This window comes from Miniopterus schreibersii (genome assembly GCF_964146895.1).
Source record: "Miniopterus schreibersii genome assembly, chromosome: 2".
Classification (NCBI taxonomy): Eukaryota; Metazoa; Chordata; class Mammalia; order Chiroptera; family Miniopteridae; genus Miniopterus; species Miniopterus schreibersii.
Genome location: NC_138102.1, coordinates 37,077,723 through 37,100,383, shown reverse-complemented (window position 1 = coordinate 37,100,383; position 22,661 = coordinate 37,077,723). Strand labels below are relative to the sequence as shown.

General features: G+C 42.2%; 1 protein-coding gene across 6 annotated transcripts in view; it reads left to right on the top strand.

Annotated features, from left to right (window-relative positions):
• MBNL2 (muscleblind like splicing regulator 2) overlaps positions 1-22,661 on the top strand; it is a 147,919-nt gene that overhangs the window by 31,974 nt on the left and 93,284 nt on the right. For 5 of the 6 annotated variants that reach the window (XM_081128328.1, XM_081128331.1, XM_081128330.1 and 2 more), the window contains exon 2: positions 16,689-17,468. In XM_081128328.1, the coding sequence (XP_080984454.1) occupies positions 17,295-17,468 (174 nt within the window). In that variant the 5' untranslated portion in view covers positions 16,689-17,294. Of the gene's footprint in view, positions 1-2,360; positions 2,468-16,688; positions 17,469-22,661 lie in introns of all 6 variants that reach the window. The other variant, XM_081128329.1, reaches the window with a different exon arrangement.

Sequence of the window (22,661 nt, the reverse complement as noted above, 5' to 3'; positions counted from 1 at the left end):
AAGTATAAATAAAAACAAAAACCAACGTTATTAACTTTCTCTACCACTCTCACACTAACTTACCTTTAAAATGCCCTCTGAAAAGCATTTACCACTTTTTTTTTTTTTTTTGCATTTACCACTTTTAAAAATATTTTTTTCTGTCTAAACATTTGATTTGAACTTGCATTTTGACTTCTTTGTATCTTAAACCCAGTTTCCCCTTGTTCTACATTTGAATTTCATAGTTGTAGGGATATAAGATGATCTATCATTCTAAATCTGCCTTTTAATTTCTGTATTATCCTAAGTCATAGTGTAAGTTCCTAAGAAAAATAGTTAATTTGATGGATTTCATAGAGCATTTTGACTCTTGTCAAGTGTGAGCAAACACAGCTAAACCCTGATAGATGCTGCTTCTCAGAGGCATGGACAGGCCAGGTGCTCTTGGCTGTCCCTGATATTGTAGTAAACAAGTTGGCATATTAGATTTTCCAGTCCCAAAGGCAACACTAAATCCAGAGTATACCCCCATGATCATTTTAGGTGCTGAATGGTCTGGAGAAACATCATTTTCTTCTCTGAGGAAGATTAGTGGTTTAGATGAAATCTTTGGCTTTAATGAACTTGTGTTTCTGCTGCAGAGTAACAAAACTAACCCCAGTGGATTACAGGTATCCCCCTAAAGATCCCTCTCACTACTGGGCAAGAAACATGGTTCCTAGCATGTCTAAGGTAGAACTGGCCCTGGAGACTCTGTTGCTCAGTATTTCTCAAGTTTTTCTTTCCACCTAGGCCTCCTAATAGCAGAGGAGAGAGGAGTTGGTCTCCTTAGGCTTAGTTGGTCTCCTGACAGATGTCTATTTATCTATCTAAAGTCTTCTAAATCTTACCTTCTGCTCCATTATATATGTTTGCTTTAATATAAAAAAATTAAAATTAGTTGCCATCAGTGATTTGACTTTCTCTTTTACCCCAACAACTTTTTTTAAGTAAAATTGATGCTCCCTTAGGCTACACTGTTTACCTTTGGCCATGTAGCTACTCACACCTGTGTTTGACAACCACTGCTTGGTCCAGCATCTTCTTTTTATGGTTGGGTAAACTGAGGCCTGGAGAGGGCTTGTGACTCACCCCAAATCTCCTGACCAGCATGTGACTGCAGGAACTAACACTCAGCTCTTCTGTCACCCATCCAACTCATTTGCTGACAATTAGGCAATTTGGTGGCTCCCGAAGAGCAGTCAAGTGTATTTCAGAGGGCTTTACTTTGTTTGCTTTTATGCCTTAAAAACGAGAAACGCCCGCTCCTTCTAGAAACTGCCTGTGACCTAATGAGCTGAATGTGTTTTAGATGGAGGATGACGAGAGCTGAGCCAGTTACCATGAAGCATCCACTATGTGCCCCTGGACTAACACGTGCGAGCATAACCCATCTTCTTCCTGACTCTAGAGACCGAAGTGCTTCTCTTTCTGAAGGAAAGCATCGGGGAGGCCTTACACATCGCTTAAGACAGATAAGAGGGAACCCTTTAAAGTACTGGCTAGGGGTCATGGACCTTTATTATCAGTTTTCTTTGAAAATATTGTAACTACTACTTGAGAAGCTAGATGAAACCTCAGAATGTCTGTCGGCATAAGTTGACGAGGAATTGGTTATAGCAGCTAGAACAGTGAAGAACTCGCAGCCAGGCTTAATGAATATTGGCTGCTGCTGAGTCACTCTTACTGGAAAACGTGATGCAGACAGGGTCATCTCTGCCAGGTGCTGCAGAGGTCATCAGAGCGGCCTTAAGCAAAATCTCCACCATTGATACCGCAGTTCTCTGCTAACGTGCGGGAAAGGACCCCAGGAATGAAACGCCTCATACTAGTGCTCTGCCTTCCGTCTTCCAACTTCTTTCATAGACTGCATGTAAGCAGTCTTGGCAACAACCGAGTGTGGTAGGACAATGGAAGCTTCTAGTTGTATGGCTTGATCAAGGGCACATGGCTGTATGTGTCTCTTGATTTGCAGTGGGGATTTAAGTACGCCATCCATTTCTCATCAAAATGCACACTTTTGTTAAAATCCTAAGAAAGTCATTTCAACTAGTACCGAGAAGACTCATTCCAATAAGCAAAATATCATTTGTATCTGTACATAGAGTTGTATGCATTCCATCCCTAGGTAAAAAGAGACCACAGTAGCAAAATAATGCTGTAGATGAAAAAGTATTACCATGTGGTCAAGTTGTTTTTTTCACACGTAGTGTTAATGACAAAACATTTGTTTGGTTACTGGAACCTGCAGAGCGTAAGTAGGCAGCCATGTGACGATCTGCATACCAGAAAAGGCCTCCTCAGACTCTCCCTTTTTTCCTCTCATTTTATCTTGTCAGGTTTGGTTTGATTCAAAGCTGTTGGTTCTCTCGCAGAAGGAGGTCAGGCCAGTTTGTGGGATAAGCAGCATTAGAAGAGCGATGGAAGTGTGCACGCGGGAACGCAGGTGATAAAATCATTTTGGAAAATAATGAACAAGTAACTTGAGAGCGTGTTGTGAGGGTGGTATCGCGGGTTATGCCAGGTTATTAATTTTCCAACTCAGCAGCATGCCTCTTAAAAAACACTTAAAGGAAAATGGATATGTTTTTGAAAGAAATGCAGTTGGTAGGGGAGAATTAAGGAACTGAGTGGAGTTCGCAGGTCAATAGAGCTGGGAAAGCAAAACTACTTACGTTTAAGTAAGAATTGTATAGTTGAAAAAATATGCAAAACATGTAGTTAAGAGAGCAGGGTTTAGTACATTAAAGGAGATGTCTAAAGATTTCTTGGTTCATCTACGTAATACCAGAGCCCCCCCACCCCCTCCGTTGTTTATTTGTTTCCCTCAAACTGGATGCTTCTTGCAATGGCTCAGTCACCTTCCTGTCAACAAGGAGCACAGCCCCAGGTGTAGGGTGTGGGTGTCAAGTTTTACATTCCGCTCCTCCATTCACAGTAATTAAGAGAGAGTTGGTCCGTTCCTCAGTTTCCCCTTCCATAAAATGGGAAGAAGCCCATCTGCCACCTCAGAAGTTCCTTGTGCCCAGGAGCGGTTCAGCCCGTGACTGTTCCTTTCCCTTTCCCCCAGTTTCCCTGTTGCACTCCTCAAAGTGGTGACCCACTGTTGCCATGGTGACACAGCACAGGGTAATGTTGCCTAGAAATAATGACAACTGGTGGCAGCAGGGAAGCAGAGCCGAGTGGTGATTAGCCTCTGAGGAGCGCCCCGTCTGCGCAGAAAGGCAACAAAGGAAGCTGTTCTGGGCATGAGAGGGATTGGAGGGGGAGCTTCGTTTAACAAGTCGGGCAAGGATGCGACCTGTGTCCGGCAGCTGGCGACCATGCACCTAATAACCCCGGTATCAGTGCCTTACGTTTTGATAGAATGTACACTTTGTTACCAGGTTTATCATTTTTTATTACTCAGCTCCCCGGGTTTTAAGTGCAGTAAATATTTGTTGTTGATTTCGACTCTAGCCGTTAGCTCAGTTTCCTGAAAGATATGAGGAATTGTTGACTCAGACTCATTTCTGTAGCCTGCTTTGTCCTCAGGGCTTGCGTCATTCCCTGTCAATGGCGATTAGGAAAGTATGGCAGGAAATTGATTTTTTTAAAACTTCCAGGGTGACTGAAATGACAACAAAATGAAAACCCTGTTTTAATAGGTTGATGTCTCCCTGATCCTGAATTCCTGGGTTCTACTTTTCTGCCAAAGTCTAATGGTGCTCTGTAGGGAATTTTTTTATTTTGTTAAGTGTTAATGAAATACCATCACCTGCATGTCTGGCCCTGTTGGTGTCTTTCCCACAGTGTTCAAGCAAACAAGTAGCATTCTGCATCCTTCTGGGGTCTCTCAACCCTTGGAACATCCAATCCACATACCCCATAATTGGTTCCACGCCAGCATAATTGTGTTCTGCGAAGTTAGTGGGGTGAGGTTTTTCCTAGCAGAACCTCTCTGGGATGTAGTCAACAGCTGGATTACAAATCTTAAGAAGATGGAGACCTAGCTATAGCCACTGCCTCAGGGGACCAGGCAGAAGACTGCTCTCTCTGGTCTGCCTGCAGAGATGCATTAACCCCACAGGGTGAGCATGTTGAAGGTCCGTGTGGCTCAGACATTGGGCCTTCCCTTGCTAGAGAGTACCAAGACCAGGGATGGGGCCTCTTGGAGCCCAGGCTTATCGAGGAAGATGCTCACACCCACTCTCAGCAAGCTGTTCTGCTGGCATCCTTCCGGATCCAGTATTGCTGCCTTTCAGAAAGTTTGAGACCCTGAAACCACAGCCATTCCCACCACCATACCACAAGGATGGGCTTAGGGGGTGTTGATGAGCTCTTGGTGCACAGTAGCGTGCTATGTGCTATTGTAGTGGGAGAGAAAATGTAAAGAAGAAGAATTAAACTTCTGGGATACCAAGACCCTAGATCTGTGTCCTTGTTACCAGCCTGGGGACTTAAGAATCCAACACCTGCTCCTTCCTGGATGCTGAGTGCAGAACCCTGCCACGTCTCCACCCCACCTGGATTCCATTCAGTTCTAGACTCTGGAATAAGAACACAATGGGCTCCCCAGATGCCTCCCCTACCCCCATATAGATGCTTCTGTTAGATCCCACAGCTCAAACGGCTGCTAACAAATCTAGGCCAAACCCAGAGCTGATAAGATTTCCAGAAGAGTTCCTAAAAATACATTTTCTCCTTAAATCAGCCTTGCCAATCACTGTACAGTTACAGAAATGTAAGGGCAAAAGTGGCCTTAGAAGCTGTTGTACCCCCTCTCTTCTAAAGCTAAGAAATCAAAGTCCCCGAGTACTGAAAGAATAGCAAGAATAACAGTGGTTGAGAAACATTTTAAATCACATGAAGACGGAACAAGGCAAACCGTGAAGGCAGGAAGAAACTATGAGCCGTGTAGTATATTCACTCACTTACGTGTCCATTCATCTGTCCACTCGCTCAGTAAATATTTACTGGGTGCCTATTATGTCCTAAAGTTTTGCTGTTGCGCTGGATGCCAGGGATGCAGACCCTGCCGTCACAGATATTACATTATGGTTGGAGGAGAAAAATGATAAGTAAATATGTGAGTGTCAACGAATGATAAGGACTTTGTAGGGAAATAAAGCAGGGTGAGCCAGAGTGAGGAGGTGGGACTGATGCAATATTGCATCAGGAAAGGCCTCCCCATGGGCTGCCATCTGAGCCTGTGACTATCTGGGAGAAGCTCATTCTTAGCAGAGGGGACAGTAAGGTCAATTCCCTGAGGCAGACACAGTCTGGCTGCTCAGGAACCAGCCCAAGGCAAGGTGGCTAAAGGGGGGTGAGGGAGGAGAAAGGAGGTCAGGGAAGGTGTGGGGCCAATCATGGAGGTCAGTGCGGGCTATCGTAAGGCTCTTGGCTTTCTCACTCAGGAGTTGGGGGCTGTTGGAAGTGCCTGGGCAGAGAAGTGATATGATCTGATTACACCTCCAAAGGATCTCTCAATATAATGTATTGAGATGGGACTGCAGGGGGCAAGAGCAGCAGCAGGAGAGACGGGTTTAGGGTGTTATCGGGTGAGATAATGGTGGTTTAAAATGCAGGTGGCAGCAGTGTAGGTGGTGGAAAGGGGTTTGATTCTGGATCTGTTAGAAAAATAGAGCTAATGGAATTTCCTAATGGATCAGATGTAGGCTACCAAAGAGAAGGAAGGAGGTGGCAGGGACAGAGAAAGGATTCCAACTTGGGAGTCATCACAGTCTAGTGGGTTTTAAGCCATAAGACTGGAGGAAAGACTGGTGAGACAGCAGCCTGGTGGGTTTTGTGTTCTAGCCCTTCCCTCCCCGCTCCACATTCACCATCCGCAGATGTGCTGGCTGCCTCCTCTAATGAACACTGGCCACCAGGCAGAAGCTCTGATCTCACTCATCTTTATTACCTTCCACCTCAGAAACATTATGTCAATGGTTCTCAATAAATGTGTGTTCCAAGCTAGTACCTGGGGCCTTTCTTGCCATTAAAGATGCTAACCCCAGGTTAGTCCCGCCATCCCAGGAATCTGTCGGCCGGCTCTACAGACACCGAGACTGCATCTCTTACGGCACCTTCTGAGCAGCTGCTCATTCCCATCTAAGGAAGCCGCTGGCTCTTCGCTCATTTGCAAAGCGCATGTGATTATTACGCGCTGAGCCCACGACCGACCCAGTCCCTCTTGGTCAGGGATACTAGCCATGCCCACTTCTGAGCTCACGCACACCTGCCCCATGCACACACTAAGGTACTTTATGATACACTTAGAAACAATTGTGTGATAACAGATACCATTTCCACAAGGAGAGAACAGTGCTCCCCCTCACCTCCTCACCCCCAATCGCCTTCCCCTGTGCTCTTGTTGTAACTCAGGCCTCTTTTTTATTTTAAATGGTCCCATCTCTAAGGCCTTGACCTTTGAAATTGGCAGCATTCTTTGCTCTGCCCCTGTCCTCAGCTTGCAGAGGGTGGACAGAGAAAGCCAGGAAACCATAGTTGCTCATTTCAGAATAAGGCCATGAAATCTCGCTGAGGTCGGGCCTCCTGGGCCACTCGACATTGCCTGGCTTTCTCGCTCATTCCCATCTTCGACTGCCAAGAGGGACCATCCTCAACCCGGGAGTTCTCTGTAAGCCCCCAGCCCCACCTCTGCCTCTCTCAGCCAGTGGAACGTCCACCTGATGAGATAGTTGGGGCCCCAAGTCCAAAGCTGCCTCATTTCACCTTCCTGCTCTGCGACTGAAAATCAGGCTGTCTCCCTCGCCTCCCGCCTTCTCTCAGCCCCGTGTCTGACACTGAGCATTTTCTTTCTTGCCGAGGCCGTGAACAAGGAGAGAGGAGGTTAGTGGCCTTGTCCTTCCCTTTCCTGTGGGTGCCGCCTCTGGTCCTTCCCAGCTGTCAGGCCCACACGGCCATCCCGCCATCTGCCCAAGCTCCCGTTGTGTTTCTCTCCTTCCATTCGGAAGAGAAAGGAAAGGCAGGCGGTGTGATGGGAGAAGGGAGCACTCGCCTGCTCTCCTGGGTGGTTCCCATGGTCCATCCTTCAACTCCGAGAGCAGCCCTCAAGTTCGAGAGGGTTGCCTCCCCAGGAATGCACAGGGAATCTGTGCTCATCTGGCCACTAAGCTCAAAGAGCTCAGAACGGTCCTCTCTGCTACATGGTCTTCTTGCACCAAGTACCCCCAAAAGCTCCGGGTGCACCCCTCCCCCTGCAGCTATGAGCTACAGAGATTGCCACATGGAAGGCCAGCCATGCCCGCATGGTTATGACATCCAGCCACTCCTAATTGTCCACCGTCCACATGCCACTGGTCTCCTGTGGCAGTGGGCTTTTTTGTTGGCTACTCCCTCCCCCTTGGAACTCCGTAAACTTCACTCCTGCCACCCTTAATGTTGCAATAGTTAGAGGATCTTTTGTCTCTCATTCTTTTTCTGTGGTTTCACTTGCCCTTCTTTTTTCTGTCACCTCTAAACAAGCGTCCTTGACTGTTCAAGTCATTCTCTTTTTTCTCCTAGACATAAACACAGATATAGGTATAGATATAAAAATCTCATTATGTCCCTCTTTCTCTCGCACTCACGTTTGCCATTCTGTGGTTTTAGCTGTGTAGCCGTGACCACGACCTCTATGCCCCCATTTCCAACTGGCTTCCCCTTCCTGACGTCCTTCCTCCTGGGCAGAGCATCAGTACCTTTCTGCACACACAGGGTCCAAATTCTGAAGTGCTCTTTGAGTGATCGCTTCCCTGCTTTCCACATTCCCGGTCCTTAAAGATTATTAGTTTTTAATGAATTTATCCCAGCCATGATCTGGAATAGCCTTCTGCTTCCCACCACAGCACTATAATTTCAGCCGGGATTATTCCTTTTTGCCTGAACCATTGCTAAACTTTCTAACCAACTTCGCCACCTGTGAGCTCTTCTAATTCTAGTGTATCCTTGGTGATGCTACCAAAGAGAGCTTTCTCCAGTTGCGGTCTTGTCTATATCTCTCTGGTGCTCCCCAATATCTACCGTACTAGTGACCCTCATATTTTATACCCGTCTACTTAAGTCAGACTTACATAGACTAAGACCCTATAGCACCATTATCAATGGGAACAGTGTCACCTCCTATAGAAAACTCTGGAAATTTAAAGGAGCATTTTCCCCATTGTCCAAATGACTGGGAACATCTCTGGAATGTGATACAACTTTCGGTGGATATGATGCCCTCAGAGTTAAGAACCCACTTGTATCTCATGATCTTTGAGTGTCCTGATGGACATTCACATCGATAAAAATCCTGTTCAGAATGATCTGGGTTAAGATCTTAACTCTGTTTTATATATTGTACAAAGTGGGTTTTAAAAATATTTATTTTGCATTTTTTGGACAGTCTTAATATAACTCAACTTTTCAAGAATGCCACAATTGTGTAAATTGAGGCAAAATTATTCTTTAACTTGTTAGGGCTCTTAACAGAAATTGTTCAGCATTTTGAAAAGCCATATCACTTATCATGCCTACGCCGGCCTGCATTTGTGCCTGTCCTGTTCAAAATAAGCTACATATATATGGGTGTGAGTATCTGACCACTTCATTCTGTCTTCTAGCATACTTGTGCCTGAATATTGAAATTTCAAAACACACATTATTTATTTTCAAAAAGTTATTTCCTTTGATATCTTAGTTATATTTCAATTATGGCAATATATTGAATTTTTTAAAAATGTGTGCATGTTGTCTACATTATTTGTTATTTTCATTTAGTGGTCATAAAGTTATGTTACAAAAATCTTGTCCAAAAAAGGGATATTAGCATTTGTAGGTGTACAGGCAGATGAAAGAGCTAGTCGGCTGGTGGTAACGGAAGAGCGAGAGAAGGGAAAAGGTCAGCTGAAAGCAGGCCTGTCCACCAGAGGCTGTGGCCGGGGAAGGAAATGGAAGTTCTGACAAAGACTTCTCTGGGAATTCAGGGCTAGACTGCAGCCTGCAGCTCGATAATCGCTCTCTGACTGCAGCCTCTGGGCCCTGGATGTCCAGGAAACCGGTAAGTGCTGTCAGTCTTAAATGGTATCTAATACGATTGCTTTGATTCTAATAAGAGCAGCTCCTAACTGAATTATATATGTTTACATAAAAAACACAGATGCAGGGGGAAACATAATTTGAATACAAATATGTGTTGAATATATTATATCTGGCTGTAGTTTCAGGATTATATTTAGACATTTCTCCTCTTCTAACTGAAGATGGGATTTCTTTCTCTGCTCATTCCTGCAAATCGCCAAGAAAATGGACTGGAAAATTTCATGTGTTAACAGGAGACCTGATTTTATGAATTTTTCACTTGTGCTTTAAGATACAAGATACAAGGAAAAAAATTTAGTTGGGAATTCCTCCTTTTATCGCTGTTGTCATGGACATGGACTTATCTGACTCAGCATGTGACCTTGGGTATCCGGGCTTATTTCCCCTGTGGGAATGTATTGGAAACTATGATCAAATGCGATGCAAAATGAAAACATCATTGTTAGCCATGGTTGTTTCCCAGCCTAGGATGAATGTGGGTTTGGAATGAACCTTAGAAGAGCAAATATAAAAGGCTTGTCTAACAAATACTCTAGGAAGGCCTTCACAGAAAGGACCCTTCTACTTTCTTCTATGTACACTTGATTTACTTTACAGAAATTTAAAACTTTCAGTGAGTAGAAGTTATTTCCACCTGTTTTTTTTTTTTTCTGTGTGTGTGTGTGTGTATACACATAGATGTAAGGATCCCTTATCCAAGGTTGATAAGGGTTAGATACCACTCAGAGAGTACTTATATGACCAAATATATTTTGGTTGCAGTACATGTATTTATTGCTTAGGTATTTTTTAATCCCCCTTAATTCCGAAGAGAGAAACTGAAGTTCAGAGAGCTTACATTGTGACATCACACAGCTATTCAGGGGAGAAAGGTGACTAGAATCAGAGTATAAAAAGTGGTTCTTACCCCTAAACTCTGCAGAAGTTTCAAAGAACCATTACATTTATATGTTCAATAAATTAAAAAAGAAACCCATTTAAAGGCATTTAGGGAAAATAATCTTTTTAAGGACAATCACTTTTGCTGCCCCCTTCACGTTTTCTTTGACAAGTCAATTAGGTTCTTTATTTCTTTCCAAGTGGGACCTTTCTCGTTTCTGTATTTTTATTGGTCCGTTGGGCTTCCCAGACGGAAGACCCGGTGAGGGACCTCTTCTCAGTGGCTGTGATTACAGGGCAGGATTACACCCACTCTTGGAGGTCAAGTGGCTCTCAGCCCAGTCCTCCAGCGGCGGCTCCTCTAGGTCCCTCTCCAGCCCAGGCGTCTGCATCTGATAGGCGCAGGATGCGGCGGAGTCATTCATTGATCAAGGGAAAGAGCACGTTGAGAGCTATTTCAATATAACTTCCAGAAATAGAGGTGGGATGCTCAAACATGAAACCACTCACAGGAAGGAAAAATCATTTTGAAAGAAGTATATTTTAAGAACTTTAAAATCAAAGATAAGAAACACAACGATTCTCAAAATTAGAAATAGGAAACCCAAGGAGACATAGCTTCTTTATTATAATTAGATTTATGCAAAATAAAATTAAAGGCAACCCATAAATTACTTAATGGATAATGAGTCCTTGACTGTCTGACTCAGAAATCAGTTTGTTTTGCAAGGATCCTTTAATCAGCTCCCTAGGAGGCCGATGTCTGGCAGACAGCTAAAATACCATAGATGACCGAGAGTAAACTAGAGGAGCTGTGTGCTGCAGAGCTATTTTCCTTAAGGCTGTCTTAAATTTTGAACAATCTCAGTCTCAAGATCGGACATGATTGATGTTTTCCCCTTCAAAAATGTACAAACTAGCTACAAAGCGTTGGCAAGGCAAGGACACCTGGGGTCCATAGCCCGGGCTTGTCTGAGAGGTGTGGATTGAAGGGAGGTGGCCTCCTCGGCTGCAGAATGAAAGGCCATGCTTTCCAGACTCCCTCCGCCGCACCATCACATTCCTTTATACAGTCAAATGTCACAGATTTCTGAAAATCTAACACCTAGACCAGTTTTTAATATATTTTGAAAAATGAAGTGTCGTGTAAGTAAAGACCCTAAAAATAGCCTGGGATTGATTATTTTGTAAAGTTGAATGGCGAGTCCTTTGGCATTTCAGCAAATACAAGAGCCTTGTTTCTTTAGCCTTGAACTTCAGTCTTGCCTTTCCTTTGAAGATGACTCGCACAGTGAGCCTTGATATTTGTTATATCTGGTGTTGTCCGGCGAGGGTGGGTGCTACGGAGCAGCCCCTCTGAAAAGACTTCTAGCAGTAAGGGACTGAGGACGGAGCTGTGGGCCACCAAGGACCACTAGGCCCCTAGGACAGTCCTCTCTCAGACAAGGGTCCTATAAACAAAGCCCCATCCACCCCCACGAAAGGCCTGAACAAAGTCTACAGGCTATGGGTTAGTCTGTATTTTTCATTCTCATAGAATGAGGTCTTATCTGGGACAGATCTCTCAGGTGTTTTCTGTTTAGTCTAGTCTAGTTTTGTTTTGTTTTGTTTTTATTGATCAGAAACATAGCCCCTGGGAGAAGCCCCCAGCCAGCCTTCCTGTAATTGTTTCTGTGAGAATCAGTGAACCTGAGACCCCGTGATTAACTCGGGGCAGACACCTTCGTTCCCTCAGCAGCCAGCAGGATGCCTGGCACACAGGAGGGTGGCAAGAAATGCTTACTACAGTGGTTCTCAGACTTGAGCTTGCTTCAGAGTCACGCCCTGGAGAGCTTGTTAAAACAGATGGCTGGGCCCCACCCCCAGGGGTTCCTATTCGGGACCTCTGGGCTGGGACCTGAGAATCTGTACTTCTAACAAGCTCCCAGGAACAGCTGCTGCTGCCGGCCCAGGTAAACACTTTGAGATTCACTGGGCTGAGGATTCTACGTTTTGAAGTTCAAATAATTTATCCCTGGGAGAGCTCCTTACCCCTACCCCTAACCTACTTGGCAGCAATAGGGTAAGCCAGTAGCACCTGCTGGAATTTTCCTAGGGCAATACTGAAATCCCCTATTTGAAGCCTGTGCCTTTAGATCAGACTTTGGTCCATATTAAAATGCAAATGCTCGTCGGGGGAGGCTCGGGAGTTCCTATGACAAACACTTGTTGAGCGTACTCTACATACCAGCCACTAAACTGAGCTCTGGAGATTTGAAAATCAAGGCATACAGTCCTTGTGAATTAGGTAATAATGATATCTACTTAAAGGTAATTACCACACAGTGTTGAAAGATGACCCATTGAGTGGTCATCAAAAGGGGGGATGACGGAGATCAGGCAGGGGCACCACTCTGGGGTGCAGGGTTGGTAACGCCTTGGCAGCCCGGTGACTCAGCCCAACCTTCCGGGGAAAGATCATCGCCTCCTCCATGAGGGGGCTTAGAAAGGCGGGGGGGGGGGGGCACATGAGGCTGCTGAATGCCTGAAGACGATGAGGGAAGCGAAAACCCACAGAGACAAGGCCGGAGAAAGAACTGGGAACAACTACTTCAAAATTCTACCTGGGCTCTGCACTGGAAGGAGCTAGTTGGAGTGGGATTGACTGGGATGCTGGCACTAAAACTGAGGCATAAGTCAAAAAGAAGTGAGAAAATGTGAGCAGGAGACCCTGCTTCCCAGTGCAGTCCAGAAACTTCTAGGAACGGTGGATGGGGCCTTGCATGTAATCAGGGCCAGTGCTGGCATATATGGGACCTTTGTGAGAATTAGAAATATATCTGTATCCATACAGATACATTTTAACAGGGGCCGCTCTGGGCGATGAACTAGAAAATACTGCCCATTCTCCCCCACTCACCCAGCGCGCTGGGGAATGTACTCAGTGGCTGGGTTTCCACCAAGCCCTCAAACCAAGAAGGCTCTCTGTCAATGCTACCAGGGTATTTGGGCTACACATCACACCCAGGGTGACTGCTTGGGCCCTAAAAGTATTTCGTTCATTTCTGGGTTAGTAGAAGCCAGAGAAAGAAAGCAGGCTTCAGGCCTTTGTAGTAATATTGTGGGTTTTGTATTTGGAGAAACTTTTCTGTGGGTTCCCTTTGGCTGCAGAATAAGACGGTCTGGGAAATGAGGGATGCTCCAGATAAGAGGCCCCAAGTGGACAATGCAGGCAGCTCTTTGATCTCTGAGGCACTGTCCTGCTTTCAGAATCTATGGCTGGAGCAGGCCCACCCCAAGCACAGTCCTGGCCATTGATATGGAACTACTGCAGAGAGAGGAAACCTGAAAGTGGATTTATTCCAGTAAATATTTATAGAGCAACTCCTCCTTTCATCACCTTGCATTTGGATAGCACTTTACTGCTCACAAAGTATTTTTACGTTTCCTCTCTAATCTGTCCTTTGTGGTAGCAACCTTGGAATGTAGGCAGGAACTATTATCAACATTTTACCGATGAAGAAACTGGATCTCAGAGAAATGGATTTACCCAAGGTCATATGAAGGATCCTTGGCAAAATGAGGTCTAGAAATACTGGCTCTTAGGACAGGGTACTTTCCACCAACCCAGAGAATTCTATGCTGGCTAAAAGAAGAAATGCAAAAACCCCTAAGACTGCCACCAACAGAAATACATGAGCTACATAGATAATTCTGAACTTTGAGGTGCTAAAAAGAAACAAGTGAATTTAATTTTAATAATATTTATTGTAATTTGTTAAAAATACTATCAATTCACCATGTAGCAATTGTAAAATAATATTAATGAGATGTTTTTACATTATTTTTTTCATACTGAGTCGTTGAAATGACTGTATATTTTCCACCTCTCAACTTGGGTGCTGAATTTTGATTGGAAATACTTGATCTGCATTTAGATTTCATGAAATTTACAACTGAAGAGTAGATTCATGTACTCAAGTTGGTCCAAGAACACTTAAAACTTTTCCAATAACTAAACTGAGGATCAGTCTTAAGTTAACTTTACATTAATTAAGAATATATAAAATTTTTAAATTTAGTTCCTCTGTGGCAGTGGCCATATTTCAAGTGCTCAATGGCCACATGTGGCTAGTGGCTTCTGTTTTGGAGAGTAAAACCCTAACATTTAACCCTTCCTCCTGGGAACCTGCAAGCTGGTAGATCCAAGATGTATTTTGGTCTATGGGTTAGCATAGTTTAATCTCGTCCCGTGATGACCATGTTAAAAGTTGGTCTTCTCCGTCCTTACCCATCACTGCCCATCTCCTTTGGTGGCCTCTCCTTACTCAATTCAAACTTGCTCTCTCTTCCCCGTTCCCACAGCTGCCTGCCTATACCCACTCCAGGAGATGGAGGTTATGGCCCAACAGAGGTGGTGTCTTTGATAACAGTAGCTCTATAACCTTTAGGCTGGAAACGGAGAACAATCTGGGAGAGAGAGTAGACTTATGGGAGGTTAGGATAGCAATATATTTAGGTGCGATGTGATGCACCTTCCTTTCTTTCTGCAACATCTTTGACATACACAGGACTCTGGCCATCAGAAAGCTTCGCTCCTCTGCTTTTAAAAGCAAGTTCATCGTGATAAAGTCTCACCATCTAAATTCTGGTTGGATTTTCATGGTAACTAGAAATGGTCGTCTGTTTCTCCCCCCCCCCCAAATTGCCTTGTTATCTAAAAGTGTGAGCAAAAGTGGACCCCATTCATGGGACTGGGTTGAGGGCATTGCTCCTGTTTTAGGGACAGCTGAGTAGTTATTCACTTGCCATCTATGAATAAATATATGTTAGCCTGTTTCTTTTCCTACATAGGAAGCCTTGGCAAAGACCATGCTGCTGTCTTTGAGAACGAACCTCTCCTGAATCTTTGTTGTCCTGTAACTCCATTGGACCTTGGTCCGTAGGATTCAGCGACTCCATAAATATTTGCAAATATAAATGAGAAGTGTCTAAGCCATCATTTAAAATGTCCTTATTGTTAGTGCCTCGGCTCCACTGAACGCACAGGCAGAAATGCTTCCTTGTCCCTCGTTTCCCTCATCCTTTGTTCTCCATGGGGGTTAGAGGTGGGGGTTGAGGTAATGAGGGTGCAGGTCCAGGCTGGTCTGTGAAACTTGACCTAGAGTAAATTTGGTTATTAAACTCATCTTCTTAAATGCCCTAAGTTAAGCTATTTGATGTTAGCTGCTGGGAACACAATGCTGCCAAACAGACAAGCAGGAGCCTGCCTGTCCCCTCAAATATTTTACAATGGAAGTCAGGTATGTGTCATAGCTTTCAAGGTTGCCAATTTCCTTAAATGCACATCCAATTAAAACGCATTCGAACACTTCTACTAATAAGTAGAAGAAGTATTGGGATGAAGTAGCACTTCCCACTCATCCCAAGAGATGTCCTGCTGAATAAATGTTCTGTGTTCAGGTAGCTTGCGAGACACCATTGCCTCTCTCCCCCTGTTAGAGACTCATTCAAGGCCAGAAAAATAGCCCTATTGCATGGAAGCCTGTTCAGGTTGGTTTACCTGGAGTTAATTAAACTTAATTGATTGTGGGACCTACTTTTTTAAGGAGCATTTGCAAACCACTTAAGAATTATTGTTCTCTGAACTTATTTGGAACATGCCAGTTTTAAATAATGTACTTCCAGTCTCCATTAAATTCTTAGTTACACATTTTTTTAGAAGAACACCAAGGCTAAGCAAGCACTTAAGGGTGCTTAGGGCATATGCAATTTATGAAAATCATCAACTTCTGGTATTTAGTCCTTTATTCATGCTTGACCCAGTCATGTTAAATCATTAATGTTTGCATAACTTCATAATCCTTGACAATAGTAAAAGAAGTGAAATTGGCTGATTTTAGAAATCTGAATTTACTAATTATATCTTTGTTGTAGATATTTAATTCCAGCATTCCACAGAACAGAGCATTTTTAGATTGCGACTCCATTGAAGTCTAAACCGAACTAACCTAAAACTAACTGGCATTCACTTAGTCAGTGAGTCAATCATCAGTTAAATCGGTCAATAAATATTTTTGGAGGACCTAATAGCCATGAACCAAGGCACTGAGGATACAGAATTGGAAAGTACAAATAGTCCTGTTCTCCGAGTGCTTACAGCATAGAGAGGGATACTAATATTAAGGAAGTAGTAAAGGGAGACAGAAAAGTATAAGAGATATGAGTAAGTATCAGGAAGCTTCTACCTACTCATCTCCAAGTTCAAGTCTCTGTAAATTAGAAAGAATATAAAGAATAAGGAGCCCACGCTTCACCCAAAATGGTAATATCCTTGTTATATAGGAGAGACTCATCCCAAATAATTGTTTATAGCAGTTTCAACGATAAAATCAATGGGCCAAATGTGAGATTAATTGGAAGCCACAGTTCTCTTACACTGTTTTGGCGATTAAGTGCGTTAGATTGAATTGTTTCAGAATGCCTAATTATTGTGTCTGCCACTCTCATCTCTGTGAGTCATTCCTAACTTTTGGGCTGCTGCCTAGATCATTTCTGCAACGCGGTTGCAGTTGTGTATTTTTTATTTTTCTCTCTTCTTTATTTTAATGCATAGCTTTTCTCACTATACTCAGAGCTCTCAGTTGCATTTTTGTAAATCCTAGATAAGAGCTAAAGAGTTTGTTCAAGTGTTGATTCCATTGAGTTTGGGTGTAAGCTGATATTTCATTGGTGTTTTGCAGGTTCATGATTTGAAAGTGCGTGTGTGGAGTCACTTTTGCTGGAAACTGCAGCCCGGGAGCTCTCGTTGTGTTTTCAAGTCTTGTTTTTTTTTGTCAAATACACGTTACGCTGACCTTACGAGTGGATGAAGATACCTCAATTGTCTGACTTTACCAACTGCTTGATTTCAGAGTTTAAAAGGGTGGGAGGAAACGGAAACCCTGCTAAGATCTGAACATCTAAGTGGTTTATTTTTCATCATCGTCGATAGCTGTGAGCTTCAGAACTATATATATTTTCCCAAGGAGTGCCATGGTATCGAAGTCACTTTATTAAACACAGTTGTGTCTGCAAAACGGTCAGGAGCCTTGGACACTCACAGCCAGAGATGACACTGAGCATGCTTTTACTTCGGCCGGCAGTCTTCAGGTGGGGCACGTTGATGGATGAGTGACTGCCCGCCAATACAGTCCCTTCTCTGTTCCTTGGGTTGGACTTCATCAAGCAATTTATCACCTACCTTCAGACTTACATGTGGGGTTTTTCACAATAGTTTGGGATCATTGGAACTTGGATTGATTTCATCATTCAAGAGGAACTAACAGAATCCAAATTACTCTATCGCCATGGCTTTGAATGTTGCCCCAGTCAGAGATACAAAGTGGCTGACGTTAGAAGTCTGCAGACAGTTCCAAAGAGGAACGTGCTCTCGCTCCGACGAGGAATGCAAATTTGCTCACCCCCCCAAAAGTTGCCAGGTTGAAAATGGAAGGGTAATCGCCTGCTTTGATTCCCTAAAGGTAAGCTAATGCATTTTATGTGTCATAGCAATGTCCACATTAGACTTTCGAATGCAGTGTTTTTCGTTGTACGTTTACAGAAGTTGAACAATTGTTTTTAGATTCTGTTTCTTGTTTGTGTTGCTATTGGGAGATTTTCAGTCAGGTTTTTTCTTTTTTTTTTTTCATATCAGGCATATATATATTTTTTACAGATCCACGTTTAAATTAAAAATACATGATGCTATATTTTTGGTCTGGCATGACATTCATGTACCCAAGAGTTTTAAGTCAAAGTCTGGCTTGTGACTACTAAAGATAAATATTTCATTAATGTTTGATATTCTGGAGGTTATATAAAGGTAAAGAAATTGAATGTGTCACTTTTGTGTGCCAGTTATCTGAATTTTCTACTCTTGTGGCTTTCTTTCTTGGCTTCCTAAAATACTTCTAAATATGGTTTCCATTCTTTTTGACAATTCAACATGGCTAATGAATTATCAAGTACACCCTCAGTGCTTCTTGAGAACCTACTATGTGAAAGTTAGCACATAACACATCACAGAAAAAATGTGATTCAAGATGGCATCCTTGATGAGCTCACTGTCTGGTAGTGAGCTCATCAGCAAGTAACTATAATGCAAGCAGAATGGGGCACATGCCTTAAGGTAGGAATAGAGAGGTGACTTCTGCACGGGTCTGTAGAAGACAGAGCTGGCTTCCAGCTGACTGTTTCAAGAAATGTTTTTGGAGGCTATGGCACCTGAGCTGCATACTGAGTTGGGTGGAGTTTGGACTTGAAGAAATGGGAGAATAATAATAAAAAATCTAATTGGAGGAAATGGGGAGACTTAGCTCATAATTCTTTGAGATTTATTTTGCCCTAAAATTATGGGTTCTATGAATCCCAAATTATCTAAGACAGTCCTAACATTATCATGATATTGTTTACAATGGAGATGAGTAAGATATACAGCTAAAAAAGAGCTTAATGTTTATATCTCTATACAACTTTATTTAAATAAGCTTACCAAACAGTAAAAAACAAAAAATGTTGATTCGTGCTCTTCATATATGATTTGGGAAATTACTGTGCTGTGAGTTTGCAAAATAGTGACCTTAGTCTATTCTTGGGTATTGAAGGGACTAAGTTTTTTGGGGAAAATTTCATCTTAAAGTAAAAATATATGTCTTATAAGACTTTAAGTCATATATTTAAGTATGTGTTAAAGGGAAAATTTGTCTGTGCACTAAAAAAAGAAGACTACATTGATAGCCCAGCAGAAGTCTTTTAAGGGTTAAAATTTTTAAAAATAGATATACTATTTACTTCACTAACTACCCCTATTTTATTCCTTTTTTATCATTAAAAATATTAGATTATACTTTAAAATTATGAATCATCTTGTCTACACAGAAATGAATAGATGGCAAATTACAATTCATATAAACTATAACAGTATAAGCAATTCTTATATTAGTTTTTATTTTGCTTTTATAGTCAAAAAAGTAAACTAAGTATGTATTTGCTTCTGTGATTATCACTAATAGAAACAGTGTGGATTAAAAACTAGGTCATAGAACTTCCAGATACCAAAACAGGTCAGAGAAGGGAAATTCACTTTCCAGGTCATCCCTAATTCCTTCATTTTATTAATGCAAGCCTTCTCTGGTTAGATATTAACTATTAAACTATCATTTTAACTAGTTTCTTAAAATTTCTAATTTTTAAAATTAGTTAGGGCCCGGCCGGGCATGGCTTAGCCATTGAGCATCGACCTAGGATCCAAGAGATCGAGGTTCGATTTCCGGTCAGGGCACATGCCCGGGTTGTGGGCTGCAGCCGATCAATGACTCTCTCATCATTGATGTTTCTTTCTCTCTCTCTCCCTCTCCTTTCCTCTCTCTGAAATCAATAAAGATATATTTAAAAAAATAAAATAAGTTAGGAAAACATGCCTGCCCTATTAAAGCTAAGTGTTTCTTGAATATCAACAGGACAACAGGTCCTTATAATTCATCACCTCACTGTGGCTTCCCCGGGACCACAGTTGTTGGAGGATTCCAACTCATGGAGAAAACAGATCAAGAACAGTTATGTTTACTGCAAAAACATAAACCACACCATGAGAATGTTGAGCACTGTTCAAATGAAAAGGAGCTTTAAAAATCATTTCCAGAAGTGTCTAACAGAACCACTTTCCAGTGTTTATGTTGCCTCAAGTCATCAGCTCCCTTCTAGAATTGTAAATTTTCAGCTTATTTGAGTGTGTGTTATATATATTTTTAAGTTGTCAAACTGTAAAGAATGTGAAAAGAGCCCACAGGCATAGGAATAGGACCAGAATCTAAATACCTGCTCAACCACTTCCCAGCCTTGGGTGGGTCATTTTATCACTTTTTATCTTCATTGTCTCATCAGTGAAATGAGGATGATCACCTGTGAAATTGTCTAAAGTGTGCACAGTGTCCAGCGTGGTGCTGGCATAGTCACCTTGCAAGGTGGTTGTAAGGATTACAAGTCCTTACAACAGGGACTGGTAAATAAAAAACTCACTAAAAAATAATAGCTAAAAAGAAAGTTATGATGATAATCATTAAGCTATTTAATTTTATTTCATTTAATATAATAAAAAAAGAGACCATGTTGCCCAGTGGAATCAGCCTGCAATAGAGAGAAGGTTAGGGGCTTTGAAGTCAGACAGGCCAGGGCTTGATAAAACCCTGGCTGGGACACATTATTTTACCTCCTTGACTTCAGTTTCCTCCTACTTAAAATTGATGTAATAATTCCTGCTTCATGAGATTACTTCAAAGACTAACTGGCCTAAGACATGCCAGATGCCCAGCACACGGCCGGACATGGTAGGGACTGGCAATGTTCCTTTCTTTCCCTTTGTAATAAAGTGTCACAGTATAGGCATTGATCTGGATGACTGGCTTTACAGGCAAGACATGCCCAGCTCTTAAAGCATCCAACTCTTCATGTGTCCAAACTCAAAAATTTACTGTGAGTGATAATACCTGTGATACAAATTAGTCATGACAGTAAAAGCAATCATGTTTGAGACAGACATCATCTTTGTTGTTATTTATCCAAGATCTTTCCTGCAAACACTGTGAGGTATCTTTTGCTCATAAAAATAGGTAAAAGGAATCTGTTGTCCTATCAATATAGAGACAGGTCCATTGTGAGGCTGAGATATTTCTTTTTGTTTGTTTGTTTTTTGTTATGAGTTAATTGTATACAGGAGAAAACTTCCATAAATACATACTAAACAAATTTGTAGGTGTTTGGAAAAGAGATTTGTTGATGTCTTTGAAAAGAGGGTTTTACATATATAAATGTTTTATAAAAGATGTTTTAGAAAATATAGCAGAGTTCTTACAGTGACACTTGTACTTTATTCACCAAGCTTACCTTGTTGCGTTTTATGTGAAACTACTGGGCATGCAAGAATTTGAGATTTTTTCTTAAGTTACAATATTATCATGAACAATGGAACTGCTTATATCTTTTCTGGAAGGCCAGAACATTCTGGAACATTGTGTTCCACAGTAAGGTTAACTTAACAAAATACAAATTGCTTCATAGCAACAAACATCTCCACCAAAGGCCTTCACCACCCATCTCTACGCATTTATGTCCGTAAAACAGTTTCCCTCACAGTTTGAGATTTTTCCTTTCAGGTTCTTCCTCCTGTAACTGATAGAAATTCATGTGGACTTTTTTGCAAATTGAAACATTCAGAGAGGAATAAAGGAATCCGCTTTAGCACATTGAACTAAGGTTTTGGCACTTATCATTTTCATAAGTATTTAATATATTTGCTTCAACATCTGAAATGGAATTCAGCTTTAAAAAGGCAACATTTTTAAAGAATGTTGCTAATTTTTGCAAAAAACCAAACACACACAATAAAACACACCTAGAGTATTTGTTTGGGAAAATTGTTTAGACCTTACATAACCCTTCACAATAAAAACTGGTTCAGAGACAGTGTGATTCTTTTCATGCTTAAAGCAGATGATGTCACTCCTCTATTCAAGGCCTTCCAGTGGTATCCCATCTCGCCCAGAGTAAGATCTTACAATCTTTACAAAAGCTGGCTGGGGCCTAGGAGATCTGCTTCCCACCCCCAGCCACCCGACTTCAGATCTACCACCGTACCCTTATCCAGGCCGCTCCAGCCATGCCACTTCTTCGCTGTCCCCCGGATGTACCAAGTAGGCTTCGGTCTTAGGGTGTTTACACTTGCTCTTTCTAGAATATTCTTGCTTCAGCTATATGAAAGTTTGTTCTCTCATTCCCTTCTGATCAAAAATGCCAACAATGAAGGCTTTCTGCCCACCTTTTTTCAAACAGGAATTCTCCTATTGCTGGGATCCCATCTCCCCATCATCTTGCTTTACTGTTCTCCCTAGCACTTATCACCAGTGATAAGGTATATACATATTTGCATTTTGTTCATTTTCTATCTCTCTTCGCCTCTCTGCCAGAGGGTAAACTCCATGTAAATGGGAGCATGTCTTTTTTGTATTCCCCAGAGCCTAGAACAGTGTCTCGTACATAGCAGATGCTCAGTAAGTATTTGTTGAATGGTAGAGCATGTTCATCAGGAAAGTACTGAAGCCTCCCCAGTAGGGCTGCTGCATGTGGTTGGACAGTGCACTGCATGCTAGGGATGCATTTCTCAACACAGTCTATGTGATCAGCACCCCTGGAGCTGTGTAGTGCAAAACTTGCGCACTACACAGCGCATCAGTGTCCCAATAGATTTTAAAGTCAGGGAGCTCAGTTCAGGAATTGGAGACACAAGTGACTCAGGAAGTAAAATGCAGCAGTGGAAAATTGACGAGTAAATTATTTCCATTTTCTCTGAAGCTTCATTTGATATAGAAACTAATTTTTATTGCTCTCCCATTCTTTTTAAATTTCTAAAGTGTAAAACAGTAGATCCTGCTCATTTACCTATGGGATGCTGGCTATAAGTTGGCTGATGGCAAATAAAATTTTAGTCTTCATATTTATGGATGAAAATTTCAAAATTAAAATGTGACCATTTGGGGCAGTTATTAAGAACATATAAAAAATGGTATCAGAATATGTCCTTGACATTAATTTTGTGTCCTTGAATTGCCACTGAGCTCTTAAATAAAGGTTAATTCTTGAGTTTTTTCTAAATTATATGCCTAATTTTGGCCTGATTCAAA